General features: G+C 38.7%; 1 protein-coding gene across 4 annotated transcripts in view; it reads left to right on the plus strand.

The window, feature by feature from the left end:
- Positions 1-19,466, plus strand: part of TMEM200A (transmembrane protein 200A) — a 72,147-nt gene extending 52,681 nt beyond the window's left edge. The window contains exons 2-4 of one of the 4 annotated variants that reach the window (XM_081295859.1): positions 9,916-10,046; positions 12,064-12,149; positions 16,504-19,466. In XM_081295859.1, the coding sequence (XP_081151985.1) occupies positions 16,520-17,995 (1,476 nt within the window). In that variant the 5' untranslated portion in view covers positions 9,916-10,046; positions 12,064-12,149; positions 16,504-16,519 and the 3' untranslated portion in view covers positions 17,996-19,466. The remainder of the gene's footprint in view (positions 1-9,915; positions 10,047-12,063; positions 12,150-16,503) is intronic. The other 3 variants (XM_081295861.1, XM_081295860.1, XM_081295858.1) reach the window with 3 other exon arrangements.
- The last annotated feature ends 3,549 nt before the right edge of the window (positions 19,467-23,015 follow it).

Consider the following 23,015-nt stretch of genomic DNA (forward strand, 5'->3'; position numbering starts at 1 on the left):
AAACTCCTCTTTTTTCTCCTTGTTTCTGTTTTCTCTCAACATTTCAACTATGCTTCCTTTTAGTTCTATTTCTTTCAACATGCAGTATGACAAAGGAGAAATAGTTTGTTCTCTGAACTAAATAGATCTGGATTTGTAACCTCACCCTTATACTTCCTGGCTGTGTGACACTAAGTCAATTACTGACCCTCCCTGAATGAAATGGGACAGTTTTTCTTCCCTCACTTTTCCAAAGACTAATTATAATAACACATATTCAGTTCCTTAAAAATATTCAGAAATCAACAAACACTAGTTCTCTTTTCCTTTCTAATTATTTACTCTTTTTTTTTTCAATTTTCTTACTTTCCCTCAAAGTCTTCAGATGAATAATTTGAACTTTTTTTTTTTAGAGAATTTTTTTAATATTTATTTTTTAGTTCTCGGCGGACACAACATCTTTGTTTGTATGTGGTGCTGGGGATCGAACCCCGGGCCGCACGCATGCCAGGTGAGCACGCTACTGCTTGAGCCACATCCCCAGCCCGAATAATTTGAACTTGTTCACAGTTCTCTTGGGAAATAGTTAATATAAACTTTCTTTTTGGAGTTCTTCATTATTAAAAAGTCACAATTTAACTCATATTTACTTTTATCTCACTAAGCTGGGAGACTGCAGTGTAGTCAACTTTATTCCATATAAATCTGAACAAATCCTAAAATTATCTTTTAGGCAGTAGGGAGACCTTAATGTCTTTTATGGGAAGGAATTATGGGAATGAGCAGGGAGAGCTGGGTCAGGGGCCATGATGATCACTGGTGTCCCCATTGAGCAAAACCTGGAGATTTTCCCTCTGAATTCCAGCCTCTACTTGGGGGTTGCTGATAAGAAGTTGTAGTTCTTATATCCAAACCCCAGCTAACCTGACTGCAGGCGAGATAATTGAGGAAGTACTTTGAGCTCACCTTCCTTAGGAATTTGTCTCTCTCTGCTTTTCTTTCTCCCTTTCCAGAAAACAGCTCAAGGATCTCCTTCTTAATGATTCTCTCCTGCTTGCCCCCTCCTCATTTCCTGTCCCCTAGGTTCATTGTCTCCCTTTGGCCCTCTCTGTAGCTCATGAACTCTTCCATCACTGGGCCAGAACACTTCCTAATGTCTGCTGCTCTCGCCACGTCCAGGTGCTCAGTCCAGTAGCAGCACAGAGGATGCTAGATTCAGTGACAGGACTCTGGCACATAGTTGGGGTTCAACAACTATCTTAAAACATACATTAAACATCACAGAGGATCTGGAAACTATCAAAAATTAAGCCAATGATCATTGGTGTCCCCATCAAGCAAACCTGGAGATTTTTACCTCTGTATTCCAACCTCTGCTTGGGGATTCCTGATAGGAAGTTGTAGTTCTTATATCCAAATCCCAGCTAACCTGACTGCAGGTGAGATAATTCAGGATGTATTTTGTACTTAATTCAGGATTGCCCCAAAACCCAAAATCAAATGTTTTCTCTGATAAGTGGATGCTAGCACACAACAAGGTTGAGAGAAAGAATAGAAGTTCAGTGGATTACACAAAGGGGAATGAAGGGAAGGTAGAAGGAATGGGAATAGGAGAGACAGTAGAATGAATCAGATACAACTTTCCTATGTTCATATGTGAATATACCACAGTGAATCTCACCGTCCATAAGACTGGGATCCTAATTAGAATGAGATATACTCCATGTTTGTATAAATATGGATTCCAACAGGCTCTACTGTCATGTATAACTAAAAAGAACAAATAAAAAAATCACAGGAGTGTCAGATCAAAATCACAGATCACTCAAGTAAAGGAGCATAGAAAGCTGCAAATGTTTTCATTGCTGATTTGAATTAGAAGCAACACAGGCAGAGCCAAACAGATGTGAGATAGATGCCCTGCCTCCCAGTCAAAGTGAAATCTGAATCAGTCATGAACATTGTTCTGAAAGACTTGGGAATGTTATTTGATGTACTTACTTAGGTGATTTCATTACTTTATGCAGATTTAAGAAGAAAGAAGAGTCCTCTTCATCACTTGGAAAGTAATACAAAACCGATAACAGCCATCTTGTATAAAAACAGTCGAATGCCAATGATCTTGAATCCTGAGCAAACTGATCAGTTATCAATAACTTTCATTTGAAGACACAAACAGCCACTTTGGAGTAACATAGTGGCTACAGAGATTATGCAGTCAGAACTTGAGTTGGAAGACTTGTTCCAATTCCTCCTTACATACAAATGATGCATCCCCTTAGCCCCTTAGCTCATTTGTGTAAAGGGATGCTGTGGGCTACTCTTCATTATCGTTGGGAAGACTTAATGAGCCAATATGTGGATAAGCCAACAAACATTTGATTAATATTCAAACAACTACCAATAAAACCTGTATCTTAGCATATAACTACAGCAAGTCCAAAAAAAATATTAGAGCATTACAGTGGGTTATGGCTCTCTGTAGATCTGATATCATTGAAGATCAAAAATGTAAAAATTGCTAAGTATTTATTTTAAAAGCATACAGTTATCAAAACTCATCATTATGACCCCATTAGTATTTGATTTTGATTTAAAAAAATAAAGATTGGAGGCATTTGTAAAACTTGGGTTGAAATGACTTGCATTTAGAGACAGCTGTCTATCACATGAACTCATTTTAAATAAGCCCCAGGGATTTTAATTCCTTGAAACAAAGTCAGAAGTAACCATTCATTCTTTGGGTTAAGATTATTAAGCAGAGAAAAAGCAGGAACTGGGAGAATCCTTGATGGCTCTGCCATCAGACCCACACCCGCTGAGAAGAGCCCTGGTTTCTGTGGAATTGGAGCCACCATGAAGCACACAAAGGGTGAATCAGGGTAGAGGAGGGGGTGGAACAAAAATTTCATTTCAAGGCAAGAAGAAATTAAATAAAAGTCTTGCTCCATCCTCCATGAGGAGGTGAATACAAATCAGGTTAAGTGAAAGAACTTTCTGGAGCCCGGCTTAGATTCCCTCTTGGAGGGAAGCTGGAGATTTCTGCCCAGCTTCTGTAGTTGCATTCTTTAGGAAAATAATCATTCTGAAGTTGCAGGATGCCCTCGAAAGGAGTCTGTTTCCAGCTGGCGTTAGAGCAACAGAAGACAGGCTGATGGACTGGCATGGAGATAGACCTACACACAGTGAAGACGGAGCTTTGGGGGAGAAAATGATTCCACCCTCTTTTGGAAGCCAAGAGGAGCCAGGATGAGCCCTACAGAGCCTTAGTACTTCCTATTTGTTTTATGTAATACAGCTTTAGCCTTAGACGGATTGTAGATTATAAGCTTCTTAAGGGATAAATTTGTAATTTATCCTTTAATGTAACCTTACCCCTGCTTAATGCAGGTATTTCCTAAATGGGTAGAACTGTTTTCTGTGCTTCAAGATTAAGATGTATTATAACTCTTTCTTTCCTTTGCTTACTTAGTTTGGTTAGTGATGTTAGATATCTTCTTTTTTTTCTAGTCTTGAATTATTTTACTACACTTGTTCTTAAACTAGCAAGCATACCTAATCCTCCTAAAGTACCAAGTTGATCTACTTTTTTACTCTCCATCTTTAAGGCTTCCAAAGTGGAAATGAAATAAAAGCATTACATGCTCCTTGCAAATAGGTCAACAGTATAGTTCTATAGTACATGTATAGTTCTGCAGCACAGCACCAGTAATCACACTCTTTAAGCATGTGGGCTGTTAAGTTTGGTGTTGCCTTTATATCCATTCAGTACATATATATTTCACATGAAGAGGTCTTATTCTATATCTGTTCTAAAATTTCAAAATATTTGAATTTTTTTCAGATAAATATTTTTTTTAAAAAAATTGTTTTATTTACTCTAATTTGTTATACATGACACCAGAATGCATTTCAATTCATAGTACACATAGAGTACAATTTTTCATGTCTCTGGTTGTTCACAAAGTAGAGTCACACCATTTGTGTCTTCATATGTGTACTTTGGGTAATGATGTCCGTCTCATTCCACTGCCTTTCCTACCCTCATGCCCCCTCCCTTCCTCTCCATCCCCTTTGCCCTATCTAAAGTTCCTCCACTCCTCCCATGCTCCTCCCTGCCCCTGCCATCCCCATTATGGATCAGCATCCATGTATCAGAGAAATCATTGGGCCTTTGGTTTTCAAAATATTTGAAAAATTAAAATCTGAATATGTGAGCTTTTTTTTTCCTTATTAGTTTTTATTCATCCTTTTAAACATCTATATAGTACTCCACCATACAGGTGTCGTATGTCTACTTAGCAAGTCTTCTGTTGCTGGGCCTTTCAGCTCTTTCTAAGTTGCTGCCGTTACTATAGTACTACAGAGAATATCCTTATTTCTAAAGGAAGTATTTTTAGAAGTAAAATAGGCATGGGGTAGAGAGCATAATGAATGAATGTTTCAATTTGTGAAAGTCAATCTTAAATTAACCTCAAGAAAAACTACCCATTTTTCCTCTCATTGACAGCCTATTAAAACCTATTTCTGTATAGTTCACCAACAGTGGGTGTGATTAGTCTCTTTTTTTATTTTTCATTTTTGACAATTATTAAGTGACAATTATTTACTTTTACTTTTTAAGTTATTTTAGTTTCCATTGCTTTGTTCCTTGTTCTTTTCATTTATTAATGGAAATTGGTAATTTTTTTATTCTATGTATTGGCCATATAACAGATATGTGAAGCTAAAAATATCTCAGACCTGATCCAGAAAATACCATGCACTTGTAGAAAGTGGGAATGTGCATGGTGCTTTCAGAAATGTGGTTTATCTGTTTTTGTTACGTTTGGCTTTCCTGAAATCATTTTTACTGCTAAACATTCTTTACAGTCTTTTTAATATTCCTGACATCTTATGCAATTTGTCATTCTTCTCATTTTTCCTGTTCAGCTAATACACTTGGGCAGACGATTCAGTAATCTCTAAATCCCAGGAGGAAAATCCCTAAAAACATTTTTTAATGTAATAGAAAGAAATAAGGACATTTCAAAAAGCATACAGGAGTTGTTACCCCTGCTTCCAGATATTTAATGTTGACATTAGTAATCCATAATTTTTTCCCACAGTTCAGCTTTCTTCTTCTCTGCCTGCCCTTTATCCTCCACTGGCTCGTTCTTTCTTTCCTTGTGCTTCCCCCCTTTCCCTCTCCTCCTTGTCTTCCTCTCCAGGTGGAGAGCTCTTCCTCACCAGAAGCATCTCTGAGTCAGTCACCAGTGTCCCCTGGCACTCTTAATGACACAGGCACAGGCTGATACCTCTATCGGGGGGGAGCAGTAGTTAGCTTGTGAGTGCAGGATCCAGGAAGGTGTCCACTGTCCTCTGGTTGTTCGCCCTTGCACAGGTGGTGCCAAGTGACACAATTGGAAAAGAGCAGTTGAGGTTTAAAATTGCAAAAGGGGAGGCAAAAATGTTGAGTGATATAATTGTATTTCTACCACACCTAAGTCAATGAGCTAATTTTAAAAAAGAGCAAGTTTAGTGAAATACTTAATACAAAACTGATACACAAAATCAGTGATTGTTTACATCCAAATGACCCCTTGAAGATAGAAATGATAATAAAAGAAATGATAGAAAACACTCAGGAAGTAAACCATAGCAAGAAATTGGAGACATTTATGTTAAAAAAAAATAAAAGAGCAAACAACTATGCCATAAAATAAACTTTTTAGATGAAATGCTATAGAAGGATTTTGAAGTCAATTCTTCCTACAATTATGTATGGATTTAGCATTATCTCAATAAAATTTAATAACCATATATTTTTTTAAAAAGTCAAAGTTCATTTGCAAAATAAATAGTATAAGAACAGATAAGAACTTTTGACACAGAAGTAAAATGAGTGTTATTATGGTTTGGAAGTGAAGAGTCCCCAAAAAGCTCAAGTGTGAGACAAGGCAAGGTTTGGAGGAGAAATTAATGTGTTATAGCCTTAACCTAATCAATGATCTCTGATAGGATTAACTGAGTGGTAGCAAGAAGCAGGTAGGGTGTGGCTGGAGGAAATGGTTCATGGCTACAGAGTATATATTTTGTTTCTGGAGAATGGAGTCTCTCTCTCTCTGCTTCCTGATCATCATGTGAGCTGCTTCCCTCTGACACACTCTTCTGTCCTGATGTTTTAACTCACCTTGAGCCCCAAGGAATGGAGCCAGCCTTCTACGAACTAAGACCTCTGAAACTGTGAACCCTCAAATAAACCTTTCCTTTTCTACAATGTGTTGGGTGGGTCTTGAAAAAAACTGGCTAAACAATGAGAATACCTAGTATTTTGTATTCAAATACATAATACTAAAATGATATGTCAACTTGATTCTGGCAAAGACAAATTAATGGAATGGGATGATATGTCTTATTATTGACCTAAATGCATATGAAATTTGCTATATTGCACAGCATACAAAATTGGTATATAATGAAGGTAGCATTTCAAACCAAGGAAGGCAAGATTGATTATCTGTTAACAAAAGTTAGATCCCTACCTTGAATTTTATAAAAAATAAATAAATAAATAAATTTCAGATGCATCAAAAATTTAAATATAAGGCATAAATATAAGGCCTTGATTCATTCGGGTTGCTGTAACAAAAATATTATAGACTGGATGGTTTATGAACAACAAAAATTGTCTCACAGATCTAGAAGCTGGGAATTCCAATCTCCAGGCACCAGTGGATTCAGTATCTAGTGAGGGCCTGTTACTTTGTTCATGGGTAGTGTCTTCTCACTCTGTTGAGTAAGGGAATTCTCTGGGGTTTCTTTTATAAGGTGCTATGGTTTGAATGGGTATCCAGAAGTTAATGTGTTGGAAACATAATCCCTAAATGTGAGTGTTCATGGTATTTAGATGAGGTCATGAGGATAGGACCCCCATGATGGGATTGGTAGCTTTAAGAGGAAGCCAGACCTGAGTTGGCCTGCTCCTACTGTCTCACCATGTGATGCCTTCCTCCCCATTGTGATGCAACATGAAGGCCCTCTCCAGATATAACACCTTCACCTTGGACTTCTCAGCCTCCAGAATGTGAGAATCATTTTTTTTTTTTTTATTTAAAATTACCAAGTCTTGCACAAGGTCCTGGATTCAATCCCCAGAACCAAAAAAAAAAAAAAAAATTGCCAAGTCTCTATTTCTGTTGTAGGAACACAAAATGGCACTAACTTCAGTCATGAGGGCTCTAGCCTGATGACCTAATCACCTCCCAAAGACCCCACCTCTTAATACCAATGCCTTGGGGGCACATAAATATTCATTCCATAGGAAGTAGTTTCCAAACAGATAAGAGATAGATAAGTAGACTAACAAATACTTTTCTAAAATTGGACATCTACAAGTTCATGTTTTCCTCAATTTACCTTATTGCCACTAACCCTCTCCGGTGGAAATGATGTCGTTTGAATCATTTCCTACTGATTTTATAAGGTTTTAAAAATACTTTACTATTAATAGAGCTACCATTGGTTGGAAAACTTTATATGGTATTTACTGTACAGTCTGTTACTGTGGATTAGAAGATGACACAACTTAATTTAAATTGTGAATTTGCTCTGACGAGAGCTGGTTCCTCATTTGTAGGAGAGAAGTATGTAAGAATTTAGTAGCCTTAACAGTACTGGCACAGCTGTGCTACTTGAAAAACTGTTAGACTTATACAAGATATTTGGTAAATGGAAAAAACTAAGAGTTGAAATTAGTGTAGCTCACCAGCCAGCTTTCCCCCTGGCCCTGCAGGAGTGTCAACAGTGTGTTTATGATTTCCCAGGCATTTTAAATCACAGGAAAGCATATTAATATTTATTGGAGTCTCACTTTCTAAAACCTGGTCACCATTCCTCCAAGAGAAGAGACCATATGTTCTACTGTAATGGAGGAGACTTCTCCATGAAGTCCAACCTATGATTTTAAAAGCTTTAGGTCTTTATCCAGGACTACCTCAGCTAATTTCCTGTGTTTTAGTAAATTGGTGACTTCTTTAGCGTAGCTTCTTTACACGAGGTTCAAGTCACCTTCCTGTCAGGAAATGCAGTGAGTGGGAAATATGACAGTTATTGTTAAGAGCTTGTCTACGGGGCTGGGGATGTGGCTCAAGCGGTAGCGCGCTCGCCTGGCATGCGTGCAGCCCGGGTTCAATCCTCAGCACCACATACCAACAAAGATGTTGTGTCCGCCGAGAACTGAAAAATAAATATTAAAAAAATTCTCTCTCTCTCTCTCTCTCTCTCTCTCTCTCTCTCTCTCTCCTCTCTCACTCTCTCTTTAAAAAAAAATAAGATAAATGCATTTAAAAAAAAAAAAAGAGCTTGTCTACGTTTGAAGAGTTGGACTGCAGGGCGGGCAGCAAATTTCTACTTTGGGGGAAATAGGCTTCTAATTTCTTCTGTTCTTGCAGAAAATGCCTCCCACAGGGTCCCAGCAGGGTGTTTTCTAAGCTCATTATGGATCTGTTATTCAGCCTCCTGGAGACTTCTGTGTTCCAAGGCTTCATGGCTTTTAGTCCTTGGAGAGCAATTGTTCCATGTCATTGTTACACAGCTCATAATTGGTTTGAGCCCATATTTTGTAGTTTGTGAGCCTGGCAGGTTTTGAAGGCTGTGTACAGATTTCCAAGTGTTTCCTCTATTTTTAGCAATGTCTGCAGGCTTGGGATGTACTCAATCATAATGTTATATATTTAATGACTTGAGTAATATTTTGCTAATTATGTCAACATTCTGTATTTCCTTTTTATTCATATAGAATGTAGAACTGTACTGAATATCAAGAAACCACACTCTCCAAAGAAGATCTACAAAAATCTCCAGAATGTGCACGAACTTCTTGACACAGATTTCATATTTTGCAGATTTTCACATTCTGTTACCCTTATGGCATCTTCTCTAGACTTCATATTCTTCTCTTTTCAGTCTGTTTCGTGCCCAAGTGTCCCAATGACAACAGAATGGTGCTTGCAGAATTGATCAGATCATGCATGCATTTGATCCAGTTGCTTTATTAACGCAAGTAAAATCATAAGATAAACCAGTTTGGGTTTCTTACCTTGATTTTATGATTGCCATTATGATTTTATAAACCAAACCTCTAAATGTGAAGAGAGAATGAATTAAAAAATAGCCATGCTCTATTTTATCTTTATCTCCCAACTGTCTTTCTTATATAAACTCTACTTTGCAACTACCAAATTATGCATGCTTCCACCACTAAAATGCACATTCTCCATTCTCTTTTTAATTCTAAGTCCCTGTACAAATTCGTAGTCATAACTGTTGCTCCAAGTACAGTGAGTCATCATTAATCATTTAACTTAAAATGAGAGAGGCAGAGAAAGAGAGTGTGTTAGTGCTGGGGATTGAATCCAGGGCTCACACATGCTACGAAAGTACTGTACCACTGAGCTACACTCCCAGCCAAAATATTTGTATTTGCCTAGCTGAGCAATGAAAGAATAATATGAATAATGAAGTGTTAATGCAGCTATTGTTTTTTTAAGATTTTATTATAACCAAACCATAGTAAATACTACATATATACACACAAATATGTATACCATAAGTATATGTATATATATCCATATAATGTATGTATATATGTGTATATATGTATGTAAAATTTCATTTTATCCTTGAAAAGACTTATAATCAGAGACTGCTGGCATCACTAATGTAGACCTTAATTGCCAGACACTGAGCTGTCTTTTGCCTTCATTATCTCCTTTGCTTTACAACAACCATACTGTTGTTAGCCCTATTTTACAGGTAAGAAAACTGAGGCTCCAAGAGTTTGGTGAATTGGACAAGTGCGGTTATTTGTGGTGTGCAGTGATTCAACAGACCCAGGTCTTGTGTTTCCAGAGCACAATCTATTGTGTATTAAAGAAGCCTTTTGCCATTTTACAGATGGAGAAACTGAGATAAGAATAGTTTAAAACAACTTTTCCAGGGCTGCATGGCTATGAAATGATGAAGCAAGGAAGTGGATCCCATCTCTCTTATTCCAGTGTCCCGTCCATGTGCAGAGCCATCATGCTGTATGTGAAAAAGATGATTCCTGTTCTTTTCTTATTTTTTTAAACTTTATAAGATTGAACTATATAGGCATTTTCTCTTTCAACTCTGGTAAGAATATAGATAAAAAAAAAATCGTATTCTAAAAGTTTAAAATGTCTCTACTGGGAAGAAAGTCCTAAAACTGTTGTAGCTTGAACAGAAAATATATCCATCTGTCACATTTGTGGATACCACATGGAGTTTTATATAATGTTTTTATTTGGTCCTGAAGGCATAAATTAATTTTATTTCCTTTGGACAGATAGTCTTGAATTCTGGTGAGTTTTTAAACTTCTGAATAAGGATAGAAATTCAAATATATAAATATCAATTATATTTAAAATAATAGGTCCACTTAAAAGGAGATGATGAAGAACCATAGAGCAGGGACACTTGTGCAGCAGTCAGGAACAAGGATTAAGGAGACTCTGTCTGCAAAGCACACACCTATTGGAGTGCCATGCCTCCATTAACTGTCACCACTTCTAGGAAGCCTGCCCTGATTCCTCCAGATTGTGGAGAGCGTTCAGAGGCACCTCTGAAACTCCATCACAGCAGTTAGTTCATTTCATTTTAGACATTTATTTTGACTGCTCTCCCACCAGATGCCAGACTCCTTGAAATCAGGGACTGGGTTTTCTTAACTGTGCTCCTAAAGCTTTACACATTTCAGTGATATTGAAACATTTCTCAAATCTATTTCCAGCTAACAGATACTTACTTAGCATTTATTACATCCAGGAACTCTGCTATGCACTGGGCTAGAAGGCAAAACAACAGAAAGAGGAACAGATAGCCAAGAATGAACCCTGGACCCAGAGTCTAAAACTTTGCATTCCAACTCTTTTCTTTTTGCTAATTCAGTATTTGGTGTTGGACAACATTCTGGTTGGCTAGAGGAAATATCTGGATTCAAAACTTGCCAGTCTGTTTAATTGTCATTATCTCAGATATAAATGTGTGGATGCATCTAGAACCATGTCTGATATGCAATATGCTTGCAATGTGGTCAGAATATTAGGTCAATGTGGTCAGAAGAGGACCTAAGTATATTGGAATAAACTTCCAGGAATGTGAGAATACTAAAACCTGGCATGAGTTAGTGCCATGAAAAGCACACTCCAGGATGTACTTAGGCCTATGAAAAAGGTTAAGGACAACAAGGGTTTTCAAAACTATTAGAGCAAGAATAGGAGAGGATAAGCCTGAAGATTCGAACAGATTGTGTGTGATGTAGTATTCCGCATGATGCACAAGCAGAAATCCTCTCAGTCAAGGATAGAGAGCTTTCGGCTGAGAAAGGTAAGGTAAACGTGGTTCAGAAGGATGCGAGAGCCCAAGGTAGGAAAGTAGACAGTTCAAGTGCTTGAATGAGGGCGAGAGTCTACATTTCTCTATAGTGACAAAAGTGGCAAATGCGACTGAATTTCTGCAGATGAGCTGGAGTCCTGTTGATGAGCCTCAGACTCCAATAAGGGGGCACAGGCCTGAAGATGGCCCACCAGTGTCCTGGTTAGCACAGTGAGGAAGAGGGTATGTTTTTTTTTTTTTTTTATTTTAAAGCTGGTAATCTTGATACCCATTGTTAGTAAAATTGAGACTAGTTTATGAGCACTGAGGATGGAAAACAGGACGATCAACAAGTGGCCCAGAGGTAATCCAAATTAATTTTTTAGTTTTAGCCGTCAACAGATGAATGCATACATATAATATTTCTTGTGGGGAGCCATTCTGACACGTGATTGGGTGGCTCCCGTTAAGGATCTGAGGCGCTTTGGCTGTGTCGAAGCTTTCCCGGCCCTTTCCTGATGAGAGATCCCATCCGTGTGGGGGTGTGCCTGACCACTGACCCCGGGGACCCAATCACTGACCCTGACCTTGGAGTGCAGCCCCCCCCTCAACCTTCATTGGATGGAATTCTCCCCTGAATCTCTTGTTCCCCAATAAAAGGCTACTCCCAGGCGTGTTCACTCTCTCTCTCTCTCTCTCTCCTGCTAGCCCTGAGTAATCCTTGCTGCCCTGCTGGGCGGTTAGAGGTGGGAACCAGAGAGATGAACCGTCTCGGACCTAGCAATAGAAATAAGGTAACTGAGTCTGTGTGTTTTATTTCGATCTCTTCTAACTAACTTTATGCCTAGAACCTCATTAATGAAACCATTGCGCAGGCCGCGTGGTGGAATTTCTCTTTTGGCTTTTGACAAAATCATATCTTTTGCAGGGAGCATATGGAAACATGCATGTGGCTGACCCTCTGATTAGGTTTATTTATAGCTAGTTGAATAGCCTCATCAAAAAGATGGTTTCTGATCATTATATTCTTCAGGCCAAGAAACCTATTTTGAGCCCTCTAACTTCCACAATGGCAGGTATCCATTCTAATGAATTGCATGAATAAATATCTAAACCAGTAAACAGTGTCCACCAAGGAGGAGGTCCCTAGTGGAGTACCACAGGGCTTTGCGGTATGCTTTCTTCAATTTCCAAAAGCTTAGGAGAGCTAAGGAAGGCAGGGTTTACAGTATTAGCAGATGAACATACACTGAGAGGGTCAACACTATTTTGGAAGACAGATTCAGGATCCAAAAAGGTTAATATGTGAAAGCTCTGTGCCCAATATAACAAAACGTAATTCAGTATTATAAAATTCTCCAATTGGACCTTTGAGGAAATGAGTCCCTGTCCTGCCCTATGAAACAGAGGGCAAAGATGAGGTGTATGGAGCAGGGGAGGGTGGTCTGTTGAAACTGCGTCTTTAGATGCTGGAGGGGATCAGGAAACAGGTATAAGAAGCTGAACACTCACCTGAAGTTACACCTTTAACCCTATATATCCCTCATGGACTTAATTACCTGGTCTTTGTAATTTGAGAAATGGAAGTTGGTTCTGGTCTATTGTCCTAGTTTTAAAGGCAGAGCAGCATTCCTCAGGGTCTAGTGTTATGTTGGAAGCAGGAATTGGAATAAGGAAAACAAGGGAAAGAAAATTTGAAGTAAAAACCAAATTGGAAGCCCATCCCCACCTCAGATTCTATAAAAACATAGGCAAGTTACCTAAACTCTCTGAGTTTCAGTCTTTTCATCTGGAAAATAGTGATCATAATTATCATAACCACCTCCAGCATTGTTGTGAGAATACATATTTTTTGTACTTAAAGCACTTACAAAATGCCTGACCATAAGCAGTATGGTTGGCTGTTGTTACTATTGATATTATAAAAACTTAGAAGAATGTTGTGATTTATTTATTGTAATAAGGAGACTAGATAATGGGACCTGTATACCTAACCCTCCCAAGTCACACCCACAAGAAAAAAAAAATGGGGGGGGGACATAGGATAGAGGAGATGTGGTTTTGCAAAATAAATTTTAGAAGTAGTTGTAGGCTCATTTTGCACCAGCTGAACACTTTGGACTAATTGGCATTGCAGTTTAAAGACAGAGGGCCAGTAGATTCACTCACTCTGGATTTTATGGTTTCTCTAGGCTTCTTATTGGCAAACTGCTGCTAGCATCCTCATGTGGTTTCCCATTATCAGTCTCTCACTACTGATCTCATCTACTTGAGACTAATTTTTCTAAAATAATGACAGCGGTATTTGCTTCATACTCCAGCACCTCTGAAGATGGAAAAGTGGAGCACATAGAATGCATTTGCCATCTTTCAAGACCCAGTCCACCCATCTAGCCTTGTTTACCTACTTGTCTCTGCAACACGGAGATGTGCATGTGAAAGGCAGGCCACATTCCTCCTCTTTTCCAGCCTGTTTGCTTTCCCTCAACCTTATCTAAAATGATGTTAACTTGATATTTCACTGTGATAAATGTGGAAATGCTGTCTCCTACACGAAGCCTGTTGGAAAGGCCCTTCCTAATTGAAGCTTTCATTCTGGGAATTACCTCATTCTGCTTCATGTACATATGAGCTTTTTTGCTAGGTTTCAAGCTCCTTGCAGCTGTGACCAAATTTGCTCACCTTTGTATCTAGTTTGTTTCCCAGGGTCATAAGTGAGACTCATGGAGTGTTGAAGACATTAGCACCAAGCCCCAATTTGCTAATCTGGGGGAGCCTTATTGACTCTGATTGAGCCTGACCAGGGCAGGCTGGCTAAGGAAACTGTGTGGTCCACCTGCTGTGCTGGGGATGGAACCCAGGGCCTTGCACATGGAGCCAAGTACTCTGCAGCTGAGCCATCCCTAGCCCTCTTCTTTTGTTCCCAATACATTTGCATACTCTTAAACTACATTTCTCTTCTTTCAAGCCCAACCTACTTACTGTGCTTGCCTACACAGAGGCTCAGTCCTTCCTATTTTCCACTTCTCACCTAAAATATTTCTTCTCTTCCAGCCCCACTTCCTCTGTCAAGCTCAGGAATGGAAAGTGGCAGCGTTAGAAGACCATGTTTTTACAAGTGGTAGAGAACTAGAAATTTGCAAGGAATGCAATTCATTGTGGTTCTTTTTAAACCAAATGAAAGGCTTTTGCCCTTGTTTCCATTTCCTTCTGAAATCCATCAACTCAGAAGGATTTCAGACTGAGTCCTTAGCCTGCCATATCGAAATAAGGTGGCTGCTAGCTAATCTAAGCATTTTCTTCAAACAGTTGATTTTTAGTTCAAGAAAATATAGGTCGACGCTAAGCTTTGTTTTAGCCAAGGTTTGGGAGATATTTTTAAGATGTGGTGTTATACTTTGATAAATTTCATCGACTAGAGCTAGGGGCTACAATTTAGTTTGTTCTTCCAACATTAAACTACTTTAATCCTAGTTATAATTCCACTGAAGGCTTGATTTACTCAACAGCTTGCTAAAACTGTACATACTGTCCACAGCCTTGCTATTTAAACACAATTCAGAAATCATTAATAGAAATTCAAAAGGAGAGAGAACTCAATCTGGAAGTTGATATTTGATGCCCTCTTGGAAATTTGCCCAAGACCTCATAGATCTTAAAATATCCTTTGTTTCCCTAAGAGACAAATTTGGCAGCTTGAGAACTATTTGTTATAAAAACAAGACAGGTATTTTACCAAGTTCTAAAATGTTGCTTTTTGGGGGGATATTAATTTTGTTTGTTTATATTTTTTATCAGTTAAGTAGAGTAATATGAAGGTCATCCAGAAAATCCCAGAAAAGAATTATTCCCTTATTCAGCATTTTAACAAATGTTGCTCAAGCGCTGGTTCCGTACATACAAGGTACTACAATGAATGTTTCTGATCTTTAAAGTATGGATTAAATTTGGTGTTCAACCACAAGAAGTGAAAGAAATAAGACATTAACATGGCAAGTTCCACAGAAAACTTGCTCAAATGCTATGAGGAACGAGAGCATGCGTGGATATAGGTAGGAATCAGAGAATGCTTTATAAAGGAAGTAGAACATGAGCTTTGATGACTAGCCAGATGTCAATATGTGAAGATGGGTGGCAGGAGGGATCTGGACAGAATGACAGAAACAGTCTTGAAAAAGTCTCAGGAATGGAGAATGAATGAGAAATAGGGAACATTGGATGGGTTTTGGTTGTGTGCACATTTTAAAAGGAAACTCAGATTAGCTCAACCTGGAATCCCAGATTAAATTTTGGTAGGTAGAGGGGAATATTTTCTCCATTGCTTCACTTCTTAAACAATTTCAAAAGTGTGTCATACGATATGTAATCTGCCTTTTGTATATAAATTTGATCATCGGAAAAGAAACTGGAGACTGGAAGGCTAGTTAAGAGGTCATTGTAATGGTCTAATAGGAATGAATTAGAGCTTCATTAAGCTGGGAAGAGGAGGGTTGGAACAGAGGGTGGAATTAAGAGACATTGTGTAGTGAACATTTCTAGGAGTTAGAGCTAATGGGAAAAGGAAAGGAAGAAGAAAGTGGGGAGTTAAGGAAAACTGTAAAGAGCCAGGCTTGAAAACTGAGCCATTAAAACAGTGAGGTCAAGCAAGACAGCTGGTGGAAGATGAGCTCAGCTTTGCTAACAGTGTGTGGATGTGGGTGTATTCCCCAGTGGGCAGTTGAAAATGTGAAATCAAAACTCAGAATGTGACCAAAACGTAGACTTGGGACTCATCGGCATAAAGGAAATGGTGGGAGATGTAGGAGTGGATATGAATGCAGAGGGACAGTAGAGAAGAGAAAGTGGCCAAGCACAGGACTCTAGGGGAAGGTGGTCTACTTTTAGATAAGAGAAGAAGAGCCAAAACTGAAGCAGTCAGCAAGGTCAGGGTAGAACCAGGAGGACTCGGCATCATAAAAAACTGGGGAAGAAAAGAGAGACCAGTAATATCCATGGAAACAGAGGAGTAAGCAAGATGGAAATTGATGGGGACATTAAATGTGGTTGTTGGGAGTTCATTGATGACAGTGATCTTGGAACAGTGAATTGCAAGAATGCATTCTAAGCCAGGGAAATATTTAGATCATCATGTGTTTGCTTTCTTTTCAGAGTAAAAAGCTGAGCTATGATAGCCACTGGCGGAGTCATAACCGGCCTGGCCGCCTTGAAAAGGCAAGACTCTGCCAGATCACAACAGCACGTCAACCTCAGCCCATCACCGGCTGCCCAGGAGCAGAAACCAGTCAGGCGGCGGCCGAGGGCCGATGTCGTGGTTGTTCGTGGCAAGATCCGGCTTTATTCCCCATCTGGATTTTTCCTCATTTTAGGAGTGCTTATCTCCATCATAGGAATTGCAATGGCCGTTCTTGGATATTGGCCCCAAAAAGAACATTTCATCGATGCTGAGACAACATGGTCAACCAACGAGACTCAGGTGATTCGGAACCAAGGCGGCGTGGTAGTTCGTTTCTTTGAGCAGCATCTGCATTCGGATAAAATGAAAATGCTTGGCCCCTTCACCATGGGGATTGGCATTTTCATTTTCATCTGTGCTAATGCCATTCTTCATGAAAACCGTGACAAAGAAACCAAAATCATACACATGAGGGACATCTACTCTACAGTCATTGACATCCACACGCTGAGAATCAAGGAGCAAAAGCATATGAATGGCATTTACTCGGGCTTAATGGGAGACTCAGAAGTGAAACAGAACGGGAGCTCCTGTCCCTCGAGATTGGCGACAAATGCAGTTGCCTCTTTCTCAGGTTTGCGCAGCAGTTTTCGAATGGACAGCTCCGTGGAGGAGGACGAACTGATGCTAAGTGAAAATAAGAGTTTGGGACATCTCATGCCCCCTTTGCTCTCGGACAGCTCTGTCTCTGTCTTTGGCCTCTATCCACCTCCATCCAAGACAATGGAGGATAAGAGCAGCAGTTCCAAGAAATGTGAAACCAAGTCAATTGTGTCATCATCCATCAGTGCTTTTACACTGCCTGTGATCAAGCTTAATAACTGTGTGATTGATGAGCCCAGTATAGACAACATCACTGAGGATGCTGATAACCTCAAAAGTAGGTCAAGGAATTTGTCAATGGATTCCCTTGTGGTCCCTTTTCCCAACACCGGTGAATCCTTCCAGCCAGCCAGCACAATGCTTCCAAGGAATAATTCCATCGGGGAGTCCTTGTCCACTCAGTACAAGTCCTCTGTGGCCCTTGGGCCTGGGGCCGGACAGCTCTTGTCTCCTGGGGCTGCTAGAAGACAGTTTGGCTCCAACACATCTTTACATTTACTCTCATCACACTCAAAATCCTTAGACTTGGACCGGGGTCCCTCCACTCTGACTGTTCAGGCAGAGCAAAGGAAACATCCAAGTTGGCCTCGGTTGGATCGAAGCAACAGCAAGGGATATATGAAACTAGAAAACAAAGAGGACCCCATGGATAGGTTGCTGGTGCCCCAAGCTGCAATCAAAAAAGACTTTACCAATAAGGAGAAGCTTCTTATGATTTCGAGATCTCACAATAACTTGAGTTTTGAACATGATGAGTTTTTGAGTAACAACCTAAAACGAGGAACTTCTGAAACAAGGTTTTAAAGTTTAAAAATATCATTTTCCAAGGGTATATATTTTAAAACTATTTTCACCAGTGTTTCCCTCTTAAAGCATTGGTTGTAAGCTTTTTTAATCAAATGTTTTGTAGTGTATTACTGGCTGCTTAATTCTGTAATGGAGATGGTTGTGTGTTTGGGCTACTTAAGACTGCAGTACTCTAGATTAGCACATGTGATTTTGTTTTCTCCATTCTTTCAAAAGCATGATAGCTTTTATTGGTGTGAATACAAAATACTTGCATCAAAATTAAAACTTTGCTTTACTTTTAAGTTCATTCATTGATTGTCATAGTCATAGAATAAAGCATCTGGTAGGGAAAACATAGGGTACCAAAGTGTGGACCAAAAGTACCAAATCAGGCTCCACAATATATACTTACAAATGAGTATGAGTGCAAATCTTAGGATGTGATTTTCTGAGTCATTGCTTTTATATAGAATTGGTTAAATCATTTCAAAGACAAAGGATCTAGTTTCTGTGTGAGCTAAATAATACAAATTGGCCAAATTTGTGAGCTCAATATTACAAATTGGTTAAGTTGGCTATGAATCTTATTTTGAGCTCTAGGTAGGTAGTACTGTTTTAAACATAAGTTCTGTTTTAGTGATATATTATCAAGAATTGATGTATTTAAGAGTCATGGCTGAGAATGCTATATATACTTGAGAGATAAATGTCAAAAAGCTATCAGCTATAACTTTAGATATTCAGAATCAAAATTTCTTTGAAAACTGACTTGAAAAATGAATGAACCAATGTAGTTTGTAGAAATGCTATCTTGAAGTAATTATATACTGGAAGAAAATATTGGCTAATAAGTGAGGATACCTTTTATACTAGTTAATGCTAGCTAGCCTCAGTCCCTTTTTCTAGCCATCTGTTACCATCCAATATACACCCACTCCCACGTCCTTATTTCCCCCCAATATTTTTTAGATCATATTATTTGGAAAATAGTCAACTAAACTTGATATTTCTTTTTATCTTCATTCATGTACCACCAGGTTGGTAGTTCAAGAAAATTTAGTCCTTGATAAATTGCCTTGAAATTTTCCTTGTGCTGGAAAGCCTTATGCTAACTCCAAAGATATTCTCATGGTGTAATAAATTCTTAGGGTTGTAGTTCTGTTATTGAAGACACTAAACGCTAAAATGGATGCCTCCATCAGAAAAAATTTCATGTTTTCCATTAAAGTAACAATTTTAAGAATTGTTTAATGGAATACTCAGGAAATTTTACAAGTTTTCCTCAAGGCCTAACCATTTCAGAGCATCAGTGTTACAGGTGTGAAAGAGCAGAAGGATGGTACATTTGTGTGTGTAGCTCCCCATAGTTCCACCCATGTTTGCATCATGAGCTTTCCTCAGTTGAGGCACTGTGCTAATTATTAGAACATCAAGCCTGTGTATTGTGATAGAGTGGGCTCAATATTTTACTATAAAGCATTTAATAAACTTCTGTTCTTCATAGAAGTCGGTGTTCTTCATTCCTTTGCTATTGTTTTTAAATAAAATGTACATTTCTGCTTACGGTACTGTTTCCCTAACTTTCAGATGCATTTTGTTGAGGGCACTGGATGCCCTAGTACAGGCACTGGGTGCCCTGGGGCTTTAATTTTGCTTCTGTTAGGTTAAAGAGCAAAGTCCAGCCACCTGTTTTATGAGGGTTTTTTTCCCATTTATTGTTACTTTGAGATCATCTCATTGACTCTCAAGAAAATAATCAAACTGCATCCAGCAAATATTAGTGATGCTCCCAGATTTGAAAACAACGGCTTTCAACACCCCTGTTGTGACAGATGACTAAAGCCACATAATTTGCTCAGTTTGTCCCCAAAAGAGTTCTAGAAATGTAAAGAGGATTAAGCAGCATGGTTCTTGGAGGATCCAAAAAAGGAATTGAGGGCTTCAAGCAGTGGTTCTTGCTCAGCGTTCTCTTCATCAAAAAAACTGAGTTTTTTGTTTATCACATGAGTCACCTTTCTTAAGTTATATATAATTTCTAAATTTTAAATTAACTAAAACCATATGTTCCTAATTAAATTTCAGGCCAGTTTGAGATAATTCATGATACCATATTGATTTGGTATTATTCCATCCAAAAGCATTGAAACCTGGAGTTTTTATTAGCTCCAATTTTGTACATTTCCTTGGGGCTTTTATGAATATTGAAAATTTCTTAGAAATTTTACTTTTTGCTGTGAAAAGTTCCAGCAGTTTGGATCATGGACTAGCTGCCTTCAGCCTAAACAGTTTCTCAGGCCCATAGCTGACCTGGGGTGTATTAGTTTTCCAGAGCTACAATAATAAAATTTCACAGATTGACTGGATTAAACAATAGAAATTTATTTTTTTCACACTTCTGGAGGCCAGAAGTCCAAGATCCAGGTGTCATTAAGATTTGTTTCTCCTGGTACCTCTCTCCTTGCCTTGCAGATAGCTGCCTTGTCACTGTCCTCATGTGGCCTTTTCTTTGTGCATGCACACCCCTCTTGTCTTTTTTTTTAATTTTATAGGATACCAGCCTTAACAGATTACAGGTGCCCCAACCTATAGGACTCATTTAACCTCAGTTACCTTTTTAAAGGGATTGTCTCCAAACACAATTGTCTTCTGAAGTACAGAGGGTTGGGGCTTTAAGATATGAATTTTAGGGGAACATGTCCCCAAATGGCTTTGCTGTCCCAGTTGTGCAACCTTTAGAAAATCTCTCAATTTATTTCTTAATTTCAAAACAGACCTTGAGGCCTGGTGCAGTGGCACATGCCTATAATCCCAGTGGCTTGGGAGGCTGAGGCAGGATTGCAAGTTCAAAGCCAGCCTCAGCAACTTACTGAGGCCCTAAACAACTTAGTGAGATTTTGTCTCTAAATAAAATACAAAATACGGCCGGGGATGTGGATCAGTGGTTTAGTGCCCTTGAGTTCAAATCCGGAAAAAAACAAACAAACAAACAAACAAACAAACAAAAAAAACCAGAACTTGGTTTCTTCAACTATGGAGTGAGATGAGTAATAACATAAACTATCAAACCCTTTCAAACTTGTAAGGTCCAGGGTTCTCGGTGCCTTCAGATGAAATCATCACCTGTCAACATTTCTTTGTATCTGTTGTTTCTTAAATGATGAGGGTCAAGAACTGTAGGAGAGCAAAAATACTTAATGTTTCGGACATTAGAGCCAGAGTCCAGACATAAATTCTGGTTCTGCCGCTTTCTGGTCAAGTGGCTTTGGGTGTGGGCAATGACCTGTTGGTCATGCTGAGAACTACTTACACAGACCCATCAATGTGTACCAATAAGCGCTGGTTCTGATTCCAGGATTCTAAAGATTAAATGAGCTGATCTGTGTAAAGGGTTCAGGATGGTGCCTGCCAGGCACATAGTGAGCATTAATATATAAATGTTATTACTATCTGAGAGCATCACATAAGAGCTTTTCCAGCCTTCACCCATCCCCATCCCACCCCCAGCATATCGCCTGCTGTAGGGTGGATATCAGCCTCCTAAAATATGGCCACATCCCAGTCCCTGGATCCTACGAACGGTACTTGTATGTCAAAGTGGACTTGCAGCTGTAGCGATGCCAAGGATCTCAAGATGGACAGATTATTTTGGATTATTCATGTGTGCCCTGTGTAATCACAAGAGTCCTCATAAGAGAGAGTGCCAGAGTCCAGCTGCAGCAAAATAACCGGGGGGTGACGAACAACTTTTGTACATTGATACAGCAGGAGTAGGAGCCGTTTATTGTAGGACCTGAGGTGTATATATATTCCACACAGCTTATCTAATTAACATAAAATAGATACAGCAGTCAACCAATAAGGAATCTCCACACTTAATGGCTCGTTGGCGTTACTTCACAAACCACTCCCTCTGGCAAAATGCCAGGCGCCATCCTGACCTGTTTACAGACTCTAACAAGAGAGGACAAGGGAAATTTCACTACAAAGAGGCAGGTGATGTGGCCAGAGCAGAAATGGAAGATGCTAAGTTTCTGGCTTTGAAGATGGAGGGAGGGACCATGAGCCAAGAAAGGCAAGCTCTATAAACAGGAAACAGTAAGGAAACAGATCTCCCCCTGAGAGGCTCCAGCTGGTTAGTTCTGCTATTATTTTAACTTTAACCTAGTGAAACAGGTTTGGGCTTCTGGGCTTCTAGAACTACAAAGGAATAAATCTGTTATTTTAATCCATTAAATTTGTGTTCCAAAAGTCACAGGAAATGAATGTATCTCCCCCAACCAGAGGATCTTCTTCAAAGCACTGAACCATTGGTCAGTAACTTATAAATTGGATCATAGTGGGTGATGATAGGTGGCCCCAAGTAGACGATCTTGATCAACTTTACTTTTACACCCATAATCTCTTTTTAGCACTGATAATGTCAGTATAATAATTTTTAAGAAGAAATACAGCTTTTGGAAGCAAAAAAAAATGTTGATTTTTAAGAGACTACATAAAACATAAAACCCCAGAGTTGGTTTATGAACAACCATCACTTGTAAAAGCTTTCAGGCTTAAGTATGTGTTTCCGTCTATATAAAGAAAAAAATGATGTAAATTCTATTTTAGAAGAAACAGTGTAAATTATCTTACGTAATATGTAAAGTAAAAAGAAACAGTTTAGCACACATTTATGTCAAAATATGTATTAAATCAGCATTTGACAATTTATTAGATAAAGATAAATTTTTAGTTGCTTATTTTATCAGTTCAAACTTCCCTCTTTTAAATCCATCACAGAAACACAAAGTGGATGACTAGAAGAAATAAAATATATTTTTAAAAAGAAAAGGTTTATTAGTTTACTAATACTTTTCCTGTAGCATGTTAGATATTAGAGGATTAGCCTGCCCAGTGATACATATCCATCTACTGTGATGTTCAGGTCATTCACAGGTTCTTTTTAATAGGTATTTTCTAGTTGTTGATGGGCCTTTTTTTTTTTAAATTTTATTGTTGGTTGTTCAAAACATTACATAGTTCTTAATATACCATA

Source organism: Spermophilus citellus (assembly GCF_964194105.1).
Source record: "Spermophilus citellus genome assembly, chromosome: 5".
NCBI lineage: Eukaryota > Metazoa > Chordata > Mammalia > Rodentia > Sciuridae > Spermophilus > Spermophilus citellus.